The sequence below is a fragment of the Gouania willdenowi genome, unplaced genomic scaffold (assembly GCF_900634775.1).
Source record: "Gouania willdenowi unplaced genomic scaffold, fGouWil2.1 scaffold_304_arrow_ctg1, whole genome shotgun sequence".
NCBI lineage: Eukaryota > Metazoa > Chordata > Actinopteri > Blenniiformes > Gobiesocidae > Gouania > Gouania willdenowi.
In genome coordinates this window covers 1-19627 of record NW_021145065.1, presented here as the reverse complement: position 1 = coordinate 19627, position 19627 = coordinate 1, and the positions used below count along the sequence as shown (strand labels likewise).

Sequence of the window (19627 nt, the reverse complement as noted above, 5' to 3'; positions counted from 1 at the left end):
AAAACTCAGTCAAAATGCTCAAAAACGGCTGGTACTGAATGAGCTAATTCTAATTGAACTTTAGTAATTGAGAACGTAATTGTAATTGACTTTCTGAGGATAAAACAACAATTGTAATTGAAAAAACACTGGTCACTGTAATCATAATTGAACTGTAAAAGAACATGGGTAATTAATAACAATTGTTATTGAAAAATGTAATTGAACCCAACCCTGTTAACAACACGTGTGTCTTAATGATCAGTCCTGCTGTTAACAGTGTTCTCTGTGGAGGACTCACCTGGGAGCAGAACTTGATGAGGACCATGTACTGGTTGGGGGTGGAGTCTCTGATGATCTTCATGTGCTCCATCACGTCATTGAAAGGAGCCATGAGCTTCATCAGGTCATGGCTGGTCATGGTGGCGGGAACGGTGAGGATACACACCATCGCACTGCGTCTCACATCCTCAGTCAGAGACGTCATTTTACTGTTAGAACAAACGTTAGAACACACACGTCATTTTACTGTTAGAACACACACGTTATTTTACTGTTAGAACACACACGTTATTTTACTGTTAGAACACACGTTAGAACACACACGTTATTTTACTGTTAGAACACACGTTAGAACACACACATCATTTTACTGTTAGAACACACGTTAGAACACACACGTCATTTTACTGTTAGAACACACGTTAGAACACACACGTCATTTTACTGTTAGAACACACACGTTATTTTACTGTTAGAACACACACGTTATTTTACTGTTAGAACACACGTTAGAACACACACGTCATTTTACTGTTAGAACACACACGTCATTTTACTGTTAGAACACACGTTAGAACACACACGTCATTTTACTGTTAGAACACACACGTTATTTTACTGTTAGAACACACGTTAGAACACACACGTCATTTTACTGTTAGAACACACACGTCATTTTACTGTTAGAACACACGTTAGAACACATACGTCATTTTACTGTTAGAACACACGTTATTTTAATGTTAGAACACACGTTAGAACACACACGTCATTTTACTGTTAGAACACACACGTCATTTTACTGTTAGAACACACGTTAGAACACATACGTCATTTTACTGTTAGAACACACGTCGTTAGAACACATGTTGTTAGAACACATGTTGTTAGAACACACATCGTTAGAACACACGTCGTTAGAACACACACGTCATTTTACTGTTAGAACACACATTAGAACACACACGTCATTTTACTGTTAGAACACACATTAGAACACACACGTTATTTTAATGTTAGAACACACGTTAGAACACACACGTCATTTTACTGTTAGAACACACACGTCATTTTACTGTTAGAACACACGTCGTTAGAACACATGTTGTTAGAACACATGTTGTTAGAACACACATCGTTAGAACACACGTCGTTAGAACACATGTCGTTAGAACACACACGTCATTTTACTGTTAGAACACACATTAGAACACACACGTCATTTTACTGTTAGAACACACGTCGTTAGAACACACGTCGTTAGAACACACACGTCATTTTACTGTTAGAACACACATTAGAACACACACGTCATTTTACTGTTAGAACACACGTCGTTAGAACACACGTCGTTAGAACACACGTCGTTAGAACACATGTTGTTAGAACACACGTCATTTTACTGTTAGAACACACGTTAGAACACACACGTCATTTTACTGTTAGAACACACGTCGTTAGAACACAAGTTGTTAGAACACACGTCGTTAGAACACACGTTGTTAGAACACACGTCGTTAGAACACACGTCGTTAGAACACACGTCGTTAGAACACACGTCGTTAGAACACACGTTGTTAGAATACACGTCGTTAGAACACACGTCGTTAGAACACATGTTGTTAGAACACACGTCGTTAGAACACACGTCGTTAGAACACACGTTGTTAGAACACACGTCGTTAGAACACACGTCGTTAGAACACGTCGTTAGAACACACGTCGTTAGAACACACGTCGTTAGAACACATGTCGTTAGAACACATGTTGTTAGAACACACGTTGTTAGAACACACGTTGTTAGAACACACGTTGTTAGAACACACGTCGTTAGAACACACGTCGTTAGAACACACGTCGTTAGAACACACGTCGTTAGAACACATGTTGTTAGAACACACGTCGTTAGAACACATGTTGTTAGAACACATGTTGTTAGAACACACGTCGTTAGAACACACGTTGTTAGAACACATGTTGTTAGAACACATGTTGTTAGAACACATGTTGTTAGAACACATGTCGTTAGAACACACGTCGTTAGAACACATGTCGTTAGAACACACACGTCATTTTACTGTTAGAACACACGTCGTTAGAACACACGTTGTTAGAACACACCACTGTGGTTAATCCTTGTGAGTGTGAGACTAGGGCTGGGCAATATAACCAGATTAAAGATGGTATCAACTTATATATTTTGGCGATATAGAAAATGACAATATAGTATAACTTGTTTTTATGTATAAAATCACACAGTACCAATCACATCCTACAAGTATCTAATATTATTCATAGCATGCAGTCAAACAGTGTCCTTTACACTTTTTCCATATTTCTGAGATATATATTTTTATCTTATTCTGTATTAAAATAGTGATTTTAGGAGTCGCTGCTTTCGTTACTTCTCAAAATACATGAAAAGCTCATTTAGATGAACACAGTGTGTTCTAACAGAACTAAGGACTTATTTATTTAATTCACCTTATTTTTAACATTCAACCCTAAACAGACACTTCTGTGACCTAGCTTAATCAATCAATCAATCAATCAATCAATTAAAAACTTTAGACTTTAGTGTAAGATTAAATAATATTGAATCAAAATGTTATGTTTAGATCATGTAAAGTATGAGCTGTTTATTAAATAAAGTGTGTGAGGTCTGTAGATAGAGGTTGATGTAGAACACACCTGTACGTCCTGCTGTAGGCTCTGATGATATAGACATACTGTAGTAGATTGACTTAGGATGGTTTATTCTCACACACACATCACACAAACACGCCCTCAAACATCTGTGCACAGTGCACACACACTAGCATCAGGCTAGTTAGCATCAGGCTAGTTAGCAGAGAGGCTAGCGGTACGTTTGGTCTCTTCCAAACAGAACAAATGTAGAGATTTATCTGATGTTGAACTCATTTATTCACAAACGTATGAGAACTTGTGTCTAACTCTCCACCTCCGCTCTGCATCCAAACAACAGACAGGCTCCTCCTCTTTTTTCTACTAGTTTTTCTGCAGCTTCAGAGCTTTCTGATCCATTTACACCGTAACCATGGTAACCAGAGTGCTCCTGTTTACCTTCACAGTGCAACAATGAAAAGGTCTGAACGTTGTGTAATCAATATACCGATACGGCTGTATATTAAACCACACTTGCCAACCTTGAGACCTGAAATTAGGGAGATTTTCAAAAGAGCGGGGGGGGGGGGGGGGGGGGATAGTTTGCTTTTGAAAGAGAAAATGAAATAATTCAATTTCACAGTGTTCTTTTATTTGAACAACACATTTAAAGTACCCGTGCAAATGGTAAATGGTGGTAGTAGTAGAATAAATAAAATAAATAACATAAAATTAAACACAAAAGGCATACATTGCATAAATTATCCATCAAAATAAATAAAAATAAAAATAATCAACAAAAGGAAAATTAAACATAGCCGATACAACAATGGCTATAACCATAACAAACACTTCCCTACACATGGTTGGATTTGAAGGAGCAATGCGTTGCAGCCAGTAACACGTAGGTATGGGCAGGACCTTCAAAATTTAATTTGCAGGAAAGGAGTGCGTTAAGGGTTGAATTGTCCATCCTTGTTCTATTCTCTGTCACTATCGTTCTAACCATGCTGAACACCCTCTCTGATGATGCATTGCTGTGGGACACGCACTAAAGTGCCTTCATCAAATGTACCAGAGTCTGGAATCTTCCATCTCTCCCTAGCATGGCCCAAAACCTGTCCATCCCTGTTTCCTGAGGAAGATCTTTCCTGCCAAGCACCTGGTATTCCACCACTTCCTCCCTCAGGTTATCCAGGTCCAACCACAGCTGAGGCAGACTTTTCTCTAACTCTATAACTGCAAATGAAAATGAGCAAATTTAGCATAAGTGAGCTGGGGATATAATTGCTTTCTGTTTTCCTCTTAAACAACTACCACCATCAATTAATGGGGATGCTCGGTGGACCTGAGTTTGGAGAAAATTGATGGTGTGACTCTGAGTCCAACACGGACAGGTTTTGGAGGATGATGTTGTCGAGGGGGAATGTAGTTATCATCTTTGTGGTCACAGCTAAAAAGAAGTCTCTAACTGCCCTGTGACACATGATCAGATCAAAAAAATGACAGGCATTGTATGATGGGATGTCAGTTAGCTCTACACAATAATCATAATGTTTACTTGATCATCATTGGGACAGAGGAGGAAAGGTCATCCATGTTGTCCTCCAAGAGGTTTTGTGCAGCTGCTCCAAGGAAGAGTTTGCTGTAGGCTGGCATCCTTCAGTGGGATGTCAGCGATAAGGCTGGCAGGAAGAAATCTTCCCATGAATCTTCTCACCAGGTTGGTCATCTCCTGGTGCAGCCTATGAACCATCACTCCTTCAGCCTAGAAACACATGATTATCAGTTATGAAAAATTATAACGGCATTATTTATTATCACAATTATGTAAGTTTATCTTTTGATAGGCTGGCTGACCTGAAACATAACATTGAACTCTGCCAGTGGTTTGAGAACCAGGGAGAGGAAAAGGTTAAATGTTCTGCCAGCATCTTCACCTTGCCAGGCTTCTCCACATCCTCATGACTGGTAAAATATGTCTGCAGTGCATCCCACTGGCAGAGCACCTGATTTATGCAAGTCAGCAAGTTGAGCCACCTGGTTGCACAGTATCAAAGTATCTTCAGAGTCTCTGTCTGTGAACTCCACAAACTCTTTGAAGACTTCACAACGTTTGGCACTGAAGTTAAGTTTTTTTTTTTTTTTTTTAAAGCGAAGAAATTGTTAAATAATGAAAACATGTGCAAGTGTAACATGTGACATTAATATGATGACCTGATGTCAAAGTGAGCATATATGCTGCTGAGGATGTCTTCAATAGAGCCTGATGCCACATCCTGAGGCTCACTGGACCAAAGGACAGATGCATCACATGTCCATTAGGGATGTCTGCATGCCATGACACTGGCATCATCACTATTAAATGCCACAACATTTCTCCAATCAATTGTTCTGTCACTAGGAATAAACAATATACAACATGACTTATTAGTGGTCTGTCTCCAACATATTGTAATGTATTTACATTTACCTTAGCACTGTGTTCACTGATCAAAGAGGTTCTGTGCTGTGCCAATGTTACACACTGGCATGTGCAGAAACCTTGTCACCACCTCCTGAGTTTTTGGATCACAAACCCTGGCCAACAAAAAAGAATATTTATTTAGAAAGTAATTTTCACTGACAGCACCCACAAATGGCTTTACAAGAGAAGTGTAAATACAAAATACATACTTTATCCATGTTTCAGCTTGTGCTTTCATCACACATCAAACCAAAGGGTTGGTTTTGACACAGTTCGATCACTTCCTTGTCTAATTCTGGGGCAATGGCACCTATCAAAGTACATAATAATGTAAAAACTGTACGTTCTGCTTACACACACACACAAAAATATATATATATATATTTAACAATTTAATCTTAAAATACTAACTCTTAGAAAACAATATTATTTTATATACACTTACCTTTCACTATTTGAGTAGCTTTTGTTCTGCGTACTGGTGAGCGATCTCTGAATCCGGGAAAATATCCTTCACGGATTTGTTGAAAACATCCGCAAACGTAAATGGGATGTTACTTGTAGCTACAGCGTAGCCATCTTTGTGCTTCTCTGACCGTTGATGACTCGTGATGTCCGTTCAGCCTCCGTGTTCAATCGATAAGTCTGACCTACACACATTGCAGCCACATAACCCTTCCCTTTTCAGCTGTTCTGAATAAAGTTAAATTGTTTTTTCCAGTCATTTTGGAATTTGCAGGCATATTTCTTCTTCTTACATGCCGCCATGTCTCTTCTTCCTCTTCTTATGCGGTGTAATCGTTATTATTGTCCGGCCGTAAACGACGCTCAGTGAAGGATGGTCCGCCCCCACAATGTCAGGGCAGAAATAGGGAGAATGGTGGCCCCAGGAGATTTTCGGGAGGTACAATGAAATTCGGGATTCTCCCGGGAAAATCGGGGGGTTGGCAAGTATGTATTAAACATGTATATCATAACTACAATATATAGCAGTATTTGGTATGAACCGGTATACCGCCCACCCCTATAATGATAATAAATATACATATACAGTTGTGTGAAAGTCAGGGCACCCCTTTAAAAACAGCATATTTTATATATTTAAAAAGTTATATTCATATTTACTGTCTCTCTGGTATATGGGAAAAAAAGACAATATTGTCAGGAAACATTAATGCATAGTTACATTTTATTTTATAAATTGAACAAAATTACAAAAATGAAAAACATAATTTTGGCATGTGCAAAAGTCGGGGCACCCTGAGAGTTTCAAAGTGTCAGATTCTTTTTACAAGCTCAGACCTCTACCAGCTCATTGGTCCTGAAGCATGTGTCAACAATTGTCATTAGGGAGTGCCAGCTGGTGCCAATTTGAGGGTTTCTTAAATACGGCGACTCCACAAACCTTGTACAAACACTCAGCAACCATGGGTTCCTCTAAGAAGCTGTGTAAGACAGAAAAAATGAAAGTAATTGATGCCCACAATGCCGGGGAGGGCTACAAGAAGATAGCAAAGCGTTTTCAGCTTGCAGTTTCCACAGTGCGAGGCATATTTAAGAGATGGCAGGTGAGGGGAACTGTGGAGGTCAAGAAGAGATCTGGAAGACCAAGGAAACTCTCGGAGAGAACAACTCGTAGTCTGGTCAGAAAGGTAAACCAAAACCCACATTTGACTTCAAAAGACCTCCAGGAAGATTTAGCAGACTCAGGAGTGGTGGTGCACCCTTCCACTGTGCGCCGATACTTGCACCAACAAGACCTTCATGGAAGAGTCTGTAGAAAAAAACCTTATCTACGACCTCATCATAAAATACAACGTCAAAAATATGCAACAGAACATCTACAGAAGCCTGATGACCTTTGGAAACAAGTGCTGTGGACTGATGAAGTTAAAATAGAACTCTTTGGCCACAATAAGCAAAGGTATGTTTGGAGAAAAAAAGGAGCAGCATTTCATGAAAAGAACACCTTGCCAACTGTTAAATATGGGGGTGGATCCATCATGCTTTGGGGTTGTGTTGCAGCCAGTGGGACAGGAAACATTGCTCGGGTGGAGGAAGAATGGATTCAATTAAATACCAGCAAATTCTGGAGGCAAATATCACAGCATCTGTAAAAAAGCTAAAGCTGAAAAGAGGATGGCTTCTACAACAGGATAATGATCCTAAACATACCTCCAAATCCACCATGGACTACTTCAAGAAACGCAAGCTGAAGGTTATGGAATGGCCTTCACAGTCTCCCGACTTAAACATTATCTAAAATCTGTGGGTAGATCTTAAAAGAGCTGTGCATGCAAGACGTCCTAGGAATATTGCAGAACTGGAAGCCTTTTGCAAGGAAGAATGGGGAAAAATCCCAAATAATAGAATCCAGAGACTTGTTGTTGGCTATAAGAAGCGTTTACAAGCTGTGATATCTGCCAGAGGGGGTGTTACTAAGTACTGAAGGTACTGATGCTGTAGGGTGCCCCGACTTTTGCACATGCCAAAATTATGTTTTTCATTTTTGTAATTTTGTTCAATTTATAAAATAAAATGTAACTATGCATTAATGTTTCCTGACAATATTGTCTTTTTTTCCCATATACCAGAGAGACAGTAAATATGAATATAACTTTTTAAATATATAAAATATGCTGTTTTTAAAGGGGTGCCCTGACTTTCACACACAACTGTATATCCTGATCGGGACATAACGTCAGATTCTGATCGAGTCTGAAATCACGTGATCGGGTCTGATTTCTGATCATGTGATTGGATCATCCTGAACCCAGACCTTCATCTAAACAAAACACACTACAGAACTCACTCACACGTCCCTCAGAGGAGAAAAAGCCAAAAGTGGAACATATTGATCAGCTGTTAGTTAATGTGTCTCATTTTTCATATCATTCTGCTCAGACTTAATAGTTAAAATATTGAGATTAATATCATATATTGACACTTAGAGATAAAATATGAGTTTTGGTCTATATTGCCCAGCTCTATGATCATCAGACTGAGGGACTCACTTGGTCTTGTAGAGGTGCATGATGCCGTGGATGATCTCCACTGACGGGTTCCCACTGAAGAAGGAGATCTGATCAGGCAGCAGTTTGGACGGAGAGTCAGGGGCCGCGATGGGTGTGGCTCCTCCCTCCTCCTCAACGTGGTCTTTAGCTGCCTGTAGCTCCTCCTCCTGCCTCTCACCTCCACCTTTATCTGAACACACACATCACTTTAAGACACACCCCCACAGACATTGCTCAGATAAACCAAGGTGTGAGGTGGTGTCTGGTAGGGTTGGGGTCAATTATATTTGTAATCACGTAACTGATAATTATGACGTAATTCTAACAGTAATTGTAATTGGAAAACTCTGTTGCTGTTGTAATCGTAATTTAATTGTAATTGAGTTGAGATAATTGACTTTTTTAATTGTAATTGACATGAACATTCTATAAAAAGTGTTGTTTATAATTTAAATGAACCTGTGGAACCAGTTCTATGTCTTACACAGACGTACTTAATTATTAAAATATGTTTCATATTCACTTTGATTGAGAATCATTTCATTATTAAAAAGATTAAACAAAATTTAAATCTAGGGTTAGTCTCAGACGCCCACAACATAAATATTAATACCAATATATTCATTGATCAGGAAGCCTAACAAGGTAATCAATAGATTGGAAACTAATTAGATTATAAATCATATTTATAAGTGTATTTTACAGCTGATTATAGACATGGGTCAAACTGACCCGTTAGCATTAGAGATGCTAACAGAAAGCTAACACTAGAGAAAAGATGTTTCATAGGGTTATTTATTTCAGGCTTGGTAATTGTTTTTGATTGTAATTTAACTTTAATAATTGAGAACATAATTGTAATTGTCTTTCAGTGGAAAAATAATAATTGAAATTTTAATTGTAATCAGAAAAAATGCTGGTCAGTGTAATCTAAATTGAGTTGTAATTGAACATAGATAATTAAAATGTAATTGAGCCCACCCCTGGTGTCCAGCCTCCTACCTGGGCTGAGTTCAAAGGTCTCTATGACCATGTCCCCCATGGCTCTGCTCCCAATGTGCTGATGCAGCAGCGCTGATCGCTCTAGCTCAGACTTTCCACTCAGAGCGTGTTCAGCCAATCCCAGAGCTTTGTCCCGTAGCTCGCCGTCAGACATGTCGTCCACTGAAAACCACAGGGAAACAAGGAAAACCGTCCAATTTCAAAATAAAACCAAAGGAAAAATGAAGGTATGGGACATAAACCCAATAATTACACATTAGAAACAAGGTTTAGTGAATTTAAAGATAAACTAACAGGTGGTGAAAAGATAAAATAAGCTTTATTTGTCCCACAAAGAGGAAATCTGCAGTGTTTCAGCAGCATTAGGTAAATAAACATACACACGCATTACAAACATAATGTAGACATACACAGTACAGAGAAGACATTGCACAATAAAAACAAAACACAACATATACATATGTACACTAAAATATCTGATGCGCAATAATATTTTATTGAAATATCAAAAAAAAGTCATTTGTAATTGAAGCTTCTTCAGAGCACAAAGTAATAGTACATACTGTACTTATGTAAAAGTTAAGAGAATAAATATAGATTTACTGTAGGTTGACAACTATAACTCATTATAATAAGGGCCTTAATTATGAAGCTAGATTAGCTTTTATTGTGCTAACTTCTAGGATTAAATCAGTATGTGCTGGACTACAAAGCTCATCAACGACTTACGGAGCTAAATCACCATGGTAACTTAGGCTGAAAGTTTTGTTCTGGCTAGGATCTTAGCGAGTACTAAAGCTCCGCCTCCTTAGTAAAACGAGCTGCCCAGTGATAGAAGACCCTGGTTGGCATACATCTGACAGATTATTAATGATAAATTCATCCTTTCATTTACTGATGACATCATTTATGAAAGATATAGATTTATGTCTGATAGACTGATCTACAGTCAGCTGATATATGACGGGTGAAATCATATTCATTTATTAACTCATACACTGAGGATGACTGTAATGAAAACAATGTGTTCTCGTCCCAGTGTGTGTGTGATCAATACGTTTGAATAGAAAAACATGAGTTAAATCATTACATTAATTTATGGTCATTCAACATAACATCAGAGATGAACTCAGAAACCAGATTACGTTGGATTAGCAGCAAGAATAAAAAATAAAAAAAGATAAAAACCAGGTCAGAGAAAGATGCAGTATAAATATATAAATAAACATGTAAATATATATAAATATATAAATAAACATGTAAATATATATATAAACATGTAAATATATATATAAATATATAAACAAACATGTAAATATATATATATATAAATATATAAACAAACATGTAAATATATATATATAAATATATAAATAAACATGTAAATATATATATATAAATATATAAATAAACATGTAAATATATATATAAATATATAAATAAACATGTAAATATATATATAAACATGTAAATATATATATAAATATATAAATAAACATGTAAATATATATATAAATATATAAATAAACATGTAAATATATATATAAATATATAAATAAACATATAAATCAGTTCAAAGTGTATGTATAAGAGATAATAAAGAGTCTGTTTATCATCCAATAGATTCATATCATAAATAATCTCACGCTTTTACACAATAACAGAGTTGGTGATTTGCTGCCAGCTTTCCCTCCTGGTGTGCGCTGCACTAACTGTTATATTCACTGTCATCATAGATTTACATTCATTATATTTGTTTAAGATCATTATCTGTTCCTCCTGTAAAGACACTCAGTCTGTCAGGTTCTCCATTGATTGGTCAGATGCTGCAAGCTCCACCCCTTTTATGTGAACACGCACGTAACCAGGCTGAAAACACTTGGCTTAAATTAGCGTGTTGTTATCGACTGTCATAGGACAGCTTCTCTCTGACAGGGAATGTTTGGTTAGATGAATCCTGCTGATTAATCAGTTCTCATCCCTCACCCCAAAAAACAAATAAACTGAACCTTAATTGCCATTTTAAACGATAAAATGTAGTCTTAAGTGATTTTAATTATAGTTCATCTCATAAATCAGGGCTCTAGACTGCGACCAAAATGGTCGCTTATGCGAGTATTTTTTCAGTGTGTGCGAGTGAAAATTTTATCTGGTCACATCCGAGTGAGTGTGTTTGGTGAGTGGGCATCTCTGTGTGTGTGTGTGTGTGTGTGTGTGTGTGTGTGTGTGTGTGTGTGTGTGTGTGGGGTCCATGAACAGAGTCAGACATAACAAGTCGATCACTGAGTTCACGCTCACATTGAGAGCAGCAGTAAAAATGTAAAATGTGCTGAGCTCAGCAATAGAGCGTACACACTCATCAGAACCATCATGGAGGGACCAGAACTGATGGACTATGATACCAGGACAGATGTTCAGCTGTGGTTCTACCAGAGCAGGGGTCTGCAACCTGTGGTTCTGGGGCCTAATGTGGCCCTTTGACTCTTATACAATGGCTCCCTATAGCTTTAAAAAACTATTGAAATAAAGTTTTTTTTTTTTTACAGATAATGATTGACAAATAAAATCACGATATAACAATTTGTTAACCTAAAATAAATCACGTATTTGAATTCCTTCAATAAATAAAAAAGTCTGAACATCTGAGGCTTTTTCACCAAAAATCCTAAATGTAGTTTAACCAATATTTAAGGACAACCTGTTAATATCAAACCATTTTATAAACTTCCTAATTTTGTTCTCTACAATTTCTAAGACATGTTTTAGATTTTTTCTGGAGAAAAATAAGGTAGTATCATCTGCAAATAATATACACTTTGGTAAATATGACACTGACAATATTATTCACATAAATAAGAAAAAGTAGAGGTCCAAGGACTGCGCCTTGGGGTACCCCAAACATCTGATTTTATATTATTATTTATGTTTCCTGTCTTTTTAATAACTAGTAGTTACACATTAACATGACACTCCTCTTATAACATATTTGTACATTTTATATAGTATTTTTGTATGACTTAATGCTTTTTGAAGATCTACAAAAACACTGACAAAGTATTGTTTATTATCAAGGTGAGGTGGAGCTAATAAAATCACTGTTTAAAGGAAACAGTTAGCTCTGAAGCTAACTTTAAAGCTAAGCTAAAGGCTCACCTGCGGAGTACTGAAAGCCCAGTGGAGACGGAGACTGGTCGGCTAACTCCAGACGGATCACAACCAGAGACACGCTCATGTGGTCAAAACAAACTAACAATCCGATAGAACCACAACAACCAGGTGCTGTCGGCTACTAGCTAGCTGCTAATGCAAGCTAACGAAGTGGTTAAAAAGATATAAAAACACATTTATCCGTGTGTCTACATGATAATTAACAGTATGTGTGTCGCTTGCTTTAGATGAAGCAGAGTATAACTGTAACATTTACTAATAATAGTTTAAGCTCTGTTGCGTCGGTGTTAGCAGCTAACTGTGCTAACTGCTCAGCTGATAGAAACGTGTGTTGATTAGCTGAGCTGCTGCCCCTACAGGAGGGAGGAGGTACTGCATTCTTCTTCTTCTTGTGTGGTTCATTGCCCCCCCCCCCCCCCCAGCATAGCTGAGATCATTAAATATTTCTCCACTTCCTGTCCATTACTTGATGTTCTCCTCCACAGTTGCAGCACTTTAGCTTCACGTCTTCTCTACACTCCTCCAACCTATGATCCTCACCACACTTTGGACATCTCTGCCACGTACCTCCTTCAGTTCTGAACACTCCTCTAATCTCCAAACTTTCCTCAAACCAATCCCAGATACCTTCATACTCTGTTCTGTCCAATCACAAACATATCCAACACTTTCATTCCACACACACTCTTCATTCTCATTGTTTTATCTTTCTCTACTTTTGTTCTACAAACTTTATCATTTCTATCACTTTATTTCTAACTTTCTGATTAATCCAATAGGACGCATCATCTCTATTTTATCATTATCTTCTACTGAGTTTCTTCCATTTTCCTCCTGATCACCTTCTATCTTCACCACTACTATCCTCTGAATCTTTTCTTACACCTTACTATAACCTTTACCCTCCGTTTGAGGTGTTGAAGTTTAAGTAAATCTTGTTTAGAAATAAATAATTTGAGTTTAAAATGTTAAAAAACATTCTTTGAGCAGATTCCAGACATGATGAATCTTTTATGCGTACAAAAGAGAATAAAATGCTAACAATGTTGATGTTATTAAACTGAGCCATGAATGCACACACACACACACACACACACACAACACACACACACACACACACACACACACACACACACACACACACACACACACACACACACACACACACACACACACACACACACACACACACACACCCTCACACACACACACCCTCACACACACCCTCACACACACACACCCTCACACACACACACCCTCACACACACACACCCTCACACACACACACACACACACACACACACACACACACACACACACACACACACACTTTTAAAAATACTTTGCATCAAAGTAATGTTTGTTTGATTGAAAAAAGGATGAATAAATAGAGGAAGTGGAGTAATGCGTTACTCTTTAAAAAAAGGTATAAAAGTGCAGAGCTGAGAGTGATGTCTGCATCAAGCTGCTCTAAAGATACAAAACGTACAAAAGAAATGTGCTGAAGCTCGTAGAAACCCAGAAATAAACCTAGAGCAGAGCTAAAGGAACACATTCTGTTTCTAAGGCATTATTGTACACGAGTCCATGGCTCCGCCCCATCAGTACTTGAGCCAGGGGTGGGCGTCGATGGAGGCCTTGCTGCGGTCGCCGTAGTCGTACAGAAGCTCCTCCCCCGTGTCGATGTCGCGGGACGCCACCAGGATGAGGTGAGGGATGCCGTTGATGTCGTGGAGTTTCGTTTGGCAGTTCCCGTTTTTACTGTGGTTGATCAGTCGACCCATTCGCCCCGATTCCCTGGTGGCGTCAACGCTGTGGGAGGAGCCACAGGACAGCTGTGAGGTCATGGGAGGAGCCACAGCACAAACAGTGAGGTGATGGGAGGAGCCACAGCACAAACACTGAGGTGATGGGAGGAGCCACAGCACAAACACTGAGGTGATGGGAGGAGCCAAAGCACAAACACTGAGGTGATGGGAGGAGCCACAGGACAAACACTGAGGTGATGGGAGGAGCCACAGCACAAACACTGAGGTGATGGGAGGAGCCACAGCACAAACAGTGAGGTGATGGGAGGAGCCAAAGCACAAACAGTGAGGTGATGGGAGGAGCCAAAAGCACAAAGCGGAAAAACAGTGAGGTGATGGGAGGAGCCAAAGCACAAACAGTGAGGTGATGAGAGGCTTAGTGAGACAGTGAAACAAACGTTACTAACATTTTCATCACAAACATGGATTCTTTCTGTCACAATAACTTCCTGGATTAAGCCTGGATCTTCTTTAAACTGCTCAATGAGGTAAATCACCATGGTAACTCCTGACCAATAAGCTGCCCATTGATAGTTGATCCTGATTGGATCATGGCGAGAGTTTGAATTAGCTACATTTCCCCGCTCACCTGCACATATGGCCAATCAAAGAAGGCCTTTACCTGACAGCAGGTGAGGTCATAAAGTCTGTGTGAAATACAAAAAATCTACTAACACATTATGTACAATACATCAAACATTAGGGGCGTAACCATTACTTTAACCACCATGTGATCCCTGTCATGATTGGTTAACTGTTACTTCCTGCTTCCTTTAGACAGTGATGCAGCTGGGGAGCTTTAGACACACCCCCCTGCACACATCCGTCTGTAGTAAAATAAATAATAAAACTGATCAAACAGATGAATAGATCACCTTCACTAATTAATGCAGTGTTTTACAATCGTTTTCTGTTAATCAAAATCACCATCAGCCCTTCATTAAATATGAAAACTGACTCGTAAAAATAATATACATGCAATCACATAATGAAGTTCTTCTTTGATGCTCAATGTTAGCACGGCCCTCCTCGTAAGTTGCTCTCCATGTTTGTGAATGGTCCGATGCTGCAAACTCCGCCCCTATTATTTATTTATGCATTTATTTTTTTACTTGTCTGCACATGCTGCAATTAATGTATTTTATTGCATAATTGTAGCCCAAAGCACCAAGATGCCGAGGATCCAGCGCACCCCACCAAGACCCCAACCGCCAACCCAAAGGCCCCCCACAACATCCAATCCATCCAACCAAGAGCACCCCTCGGGGACCAAGAACCCACCGAGGGGGAGCCTCCCGGATGCTCCATCCCCCACCCCAACCCATGAACCGGCCACAGTCCAGCAAGACCACACAGCCCCAGATGGCGCAAGGACAACAGCCCAGGCCCCGCTGCCCACCGGACAGCGCAAGCCACAAGGCAATGCCCCCCACCAGAGCGCGAGCGACCAGCAGCCACCACTGCGGGAAGGAGGTACTCCAACAGCACACACCCGGTGTGGAACAGCAGCCCCAGGCAAGGGCGCCCCGGACCCACCCCCGGTCCGCAGATAGCAGGACAGATCTACCAGGCGGCCGACAGCGACCGCAACCACCGGAACAGCTAGCGCCGCCCCCTAGCAAACAGCATTATCTCGAAGCGCCAAGCAACCCGGCCCCAATCCCCCTACAGACGCCAGCAAGCCCACCCCCCAGACCGGGCGGGCCTGCACTCAGCCCCTTTTTATGATAAACAGCTTGGTAGTAGGGGTGGACGATATGGAAAATAATTCATGTCACAATTTTTTCTCTGTAAACTCACGATCATTATTTTATCATTAAGATCATTAGACTATTTTCAAGTTATTACCAGCAAAACAAACAATTCACCTAATTAAAATCATCACTCTTAAGTACTTTTCAAACATGTTTAAAAATATATGTAAGAAATGTATCAAACTGGTTCAAGTACAATTAACACCAAACACAAAGAATGACATTTTAGTCAGTCTTTTTACTTCAAACGTCTCTCAGTGCTTCAAAACTCAAAACTGATGGAGTTTAACAGGACAGACGAGCATCTGCACCGAGCTTCTAAGGCAGCCGCTAACACAGGATGTAGCTACTCGCACTGTGTCTGTGCACTGAAAGAGAGGAGGAGCGGAGCTTTGAGCTCTGATTAATTATTGTATCTGTAGTGCTGACATGAGCCTGACTAGTAAACAGTGTGATTTGACAGATATAAAACCTTTGAATGTGCTGTGTATGTATGGGTCACAGACATATGACACAGAAGACACCGCGATAGATGAAATGTGCTCTATAGACAGTTCTACCATCTCTGTGAGTTGGCAGATCGTTGTCAAGTTTTAATCCTTCATGATCTAATATCGTCAGATCGCACACTCTTACTTGGTAGTAAAGCAGCTATGGCCAGCTAACAGGTTTTAATTTATATCTATAGTTTACTTACAATTCTACGAAATACTTCCTAATTTTGATTTCATCTGATTTCTTTTCAAAAACCTGGCTTCTTTGAGATATATTTCAAGTAAATCAGTCGTCAGAAGCACAAACCAAACCAAACACATGGTCAGTGTTTGTGTTCCTCAAATATTGTGTAAATGTATTTAGAACCAAATTAAACACTGAATAAAAGTTAGCGTAGCGTATCCATCCTACGGTAAATAAATGTTAGCATAGCATGGCTTATCCATCCTATGGTAAATTATGTTAGCATAGCATGGCATAGCCATCCTACAGTAAATAAATGTTAGCATAGTGTATCCATCCTATGGTAAATTATTTTAACATAGCTTGGTGCATCCATCCTACGGTAAATAAATGTTAGCATAGCGTGACATATCCATCAAACGGTAAATACAGGCTAGCATAGCGTGGCATACCCAACCTATGGTAAATAAATGTTAGCGTGGCGTAGCCGTACCAGTAGGTCTTGCAGAGGTACTGGAAGTAGTACATGTAGCAGCCAGTAGCAGGGGGTTCTGAGCATACTCTGCCTTCGTTCCTTAGCGTCCGTGATCTGCAGCAGATCCCCGTGATACTCCACCACGTAGTCGCCTTTCTGGAAACAACGGGTGGCGAACACGGCTCGACCTTTCCTTCAATCAGCTGCACCTGTGATGGAAGAAGAGGAGGCGGAGATAGACATCAGTAGGAAGATGAAACGAAAGCGTGATGTGAAGCTGCTACACGTGAACCTACCTCCATCCCTTCCTCGATCCCGTTAGTGATCAGATCATCCAGAAGCTTCTTCTGTTCACCCTGAGAAACACATCAGCTCATCAATCACCATTTAAACCTCTGATCACATGACCTCACCTTCAGCTGCTCTTGCTCTTCCTTGAGCTTCGTCTGATTGGATAGAAGTCTGTTACTTTTCTGTTCTGAGAGTTCTTCACTCCACTGATGAAAAGAAAACATATATTATTATTAATAACAAATAATAATATACCTGAAAAGCACTCGGAGAGCACAGAGACCTCCGCTAAGCAGCTCGAGCTCAGCTAACACGCTCCGGTCACGGTTACAAGGTTAACAGGATTACTATGACTACCCATCAATGTGACATCAACAAAAGTTCCACAATATGGATGGGAAAATTAATGGAAGTACTGTATATATTTTCTTTGGTAGCCAGATCCCCACTGTTCCTTGTCCCATTTATCAATTGTTCCTAAAAAATTTCATCTAAAACCGTCATAACTTTTCAAGTTCTATTTAATAATATTCATGAGATGTCTCGCAATGGGATAACAATCCCTGTAGCCAAGCCCTGATTGGCTGGTTAAAGAACGGTTCATCCGCCAGTGACACTCACCCTCTATAAGAAGGAGGGCAGATGTGCAGTTCCTCATTCAAACACTTCTTCTCTCTTTCATGCACATCTCGCGTTCTTAGCTAAACTGTCCACAGGCAGTTTCCTTGGGGTTTTTCAGTCGCCGGGCACTAGTAAGTATAAACGCGTTGTGTGGACCACAACAGGTCGAGAAGCAACCAGCGCTTACCATTGCTCTGCTCAGTAAGTGCTGCTCCTTCACAGGTAAGTAAAATTCAGAGCCCCAGCTCTGGCTGTCGGCTCTCTCCAACGCTGTTGCTTCGGCACACGGTCCTCAAGCAGCTCTCGCACTCCGGTGCTCTGCACCAACAGGTCCAGAGCTCCCAGACCATCACCACTTGGCGCCTCCGGTCTCGTGTGTGCCGTCCTTCACTGCCGCAAGGCGTGGAAAAACCCAAGCCTCAGCTCCGGGCTGACTGCTCCTTCCAACATTGCCGCTTATGGCATGCCGTTTGGCCTCAGCGGCCTCTGACTCCGGTACGACCGGTGACAGCCCCGCTGCTGAGTTCACGGACCCTAGCACATCTGCTGCTGTCCCAGACCACGGCCCTCAACGCCTTCTGGGCTCCTGCGCACGTCAGTCTCCCTCGGATGGTCGAGAGGAGAGGACACTGTTTTCACAGGAAGTTTGACTCACGCCCCCCTATTCACGTCCACAAGCACGCATCCACACACATGTTCAAATAAAGATGATGTTTACATTGCCCAAGTCCCCCGGCCAAAGGCCAGGGGCGCAGCATGAGAAAGCACAATCCTGTACTATAATAGCTTGGTAAGGGTTACTTGTTGTCTCCACTCGGCGGGAGGCCTGGCCTTCTGCAGGTTGGATGCTGTGGAGCTCCCATTACCACCACTGTCCCGGAAACTAGCAAGTACTGCACGCTCGTTCCTGGGGTGCCGCTGGTGACAGGGTCGGCTCCTCTGCTGTTGGGGAGGCTGCCGCCAACAGAGGGCTTCACCGCATTCCTGTTGGACCCTCTGGTAGTGTGCAATCCGTCGCCTCAGGAGGGCACAGTTACACCACAAATGGTTTCTCCGGCCACTGGCAGCCTGCCGCCGGGCGAGGGCGCCACCGTACCATTGCCTCCCAGGTTGAAGACTGAAGAGGGAGAAATGGTCAGTGATCGCAGCTCCACCATGGGTGCTGGTTGCGACAATAGAGGGGTTACAGGCTGCAGTTTGCGGCTGTCATTCCCCGTTTTGCCGGTGTAATACACACTCAGACCCTGGGAGACCCGGCCCATGTATTACAGGAGGAGATCGGCTCGCGGCTGAGCAGAGGACCAGACTCGATCGTTCCACAAGCACTGTCCCAGAGCAGTTTTTCTCCAGGTATTTTCTGGTCCCCAAACAAGGAGGGACTGGCATTCGCCCTATCCTGGATCTAATGGCTTTGAACAGTTTTTTTCAGGAAATATAAGTTCATAAGTTCATATAAGTTCTTA

The 19627-nt window shown here is 40.7% G+C and overlaps 1 protein-coding gene, 1 long non-coding RNA gene and 1 pseudogene across 4 annotated transcripts in view; all 3 read right to left on the bottom strand.

Moving 5' to 3' along the window:
* LOC114459360 (BRCA1-associated protein-like) overlaps positions 1-12913 on the bottom strand; it is a 28180-nt gene extending 15267 nt beyond the window's left edge. For both annotated transcript variants that reach the window (XM_028441635.1, XM_028441636.1), the window contains exons 1-4: positions 12523-12913; positions 9370-9531; positions 8368-8557; positions 281-470 (exon numbers count right to left, since the gene is read on the bottom strand). In XM_028441635.1, coding sequence (XP_028297436.1) covers positions 281-470; positions 8368-8557; positions 9370-9531; positions 12523-12601 — 621 coding nt within the window. In that variant the 5' untranslated portion in view covers positions 12602-12913. The remainder of the gene's footprint in view (positions 1-280; positions 471-8367; positions 8558-9369; positions 9532-12522) is intronic.
* On the bottom strand, positions 3861-6452 carry LOC114459362 (uncharacterized). Of its 2 annotated transcripts, none has more exons than XR_003673322.1 (4): positions 5799-6452; positions 5563-5663; positions 5360-5466; positions 3861-4654 (listed from the first exon to the last, which is right to left on the bottom strand). It is a non-coding gene; the product is annotated as an uncharacterized LOC114459362 (long non-coding RNA). The 2 variants fall into 2 exon arrangements; XR_003673321.1 differs by lacking the exon at positions 3861-4654 and adding an exon at positions 4900-5286.
* Positions 12914-13842: 929 nt separating the features above from the next.
* On the bottom strand, positions 13843-19426 carry LOC114459359 (N-lysine methyltransferase KMT5A-A-like; annotated as a pseudogene).
* Positions 19427-19627: the final 201 nt, after the last annotated feature.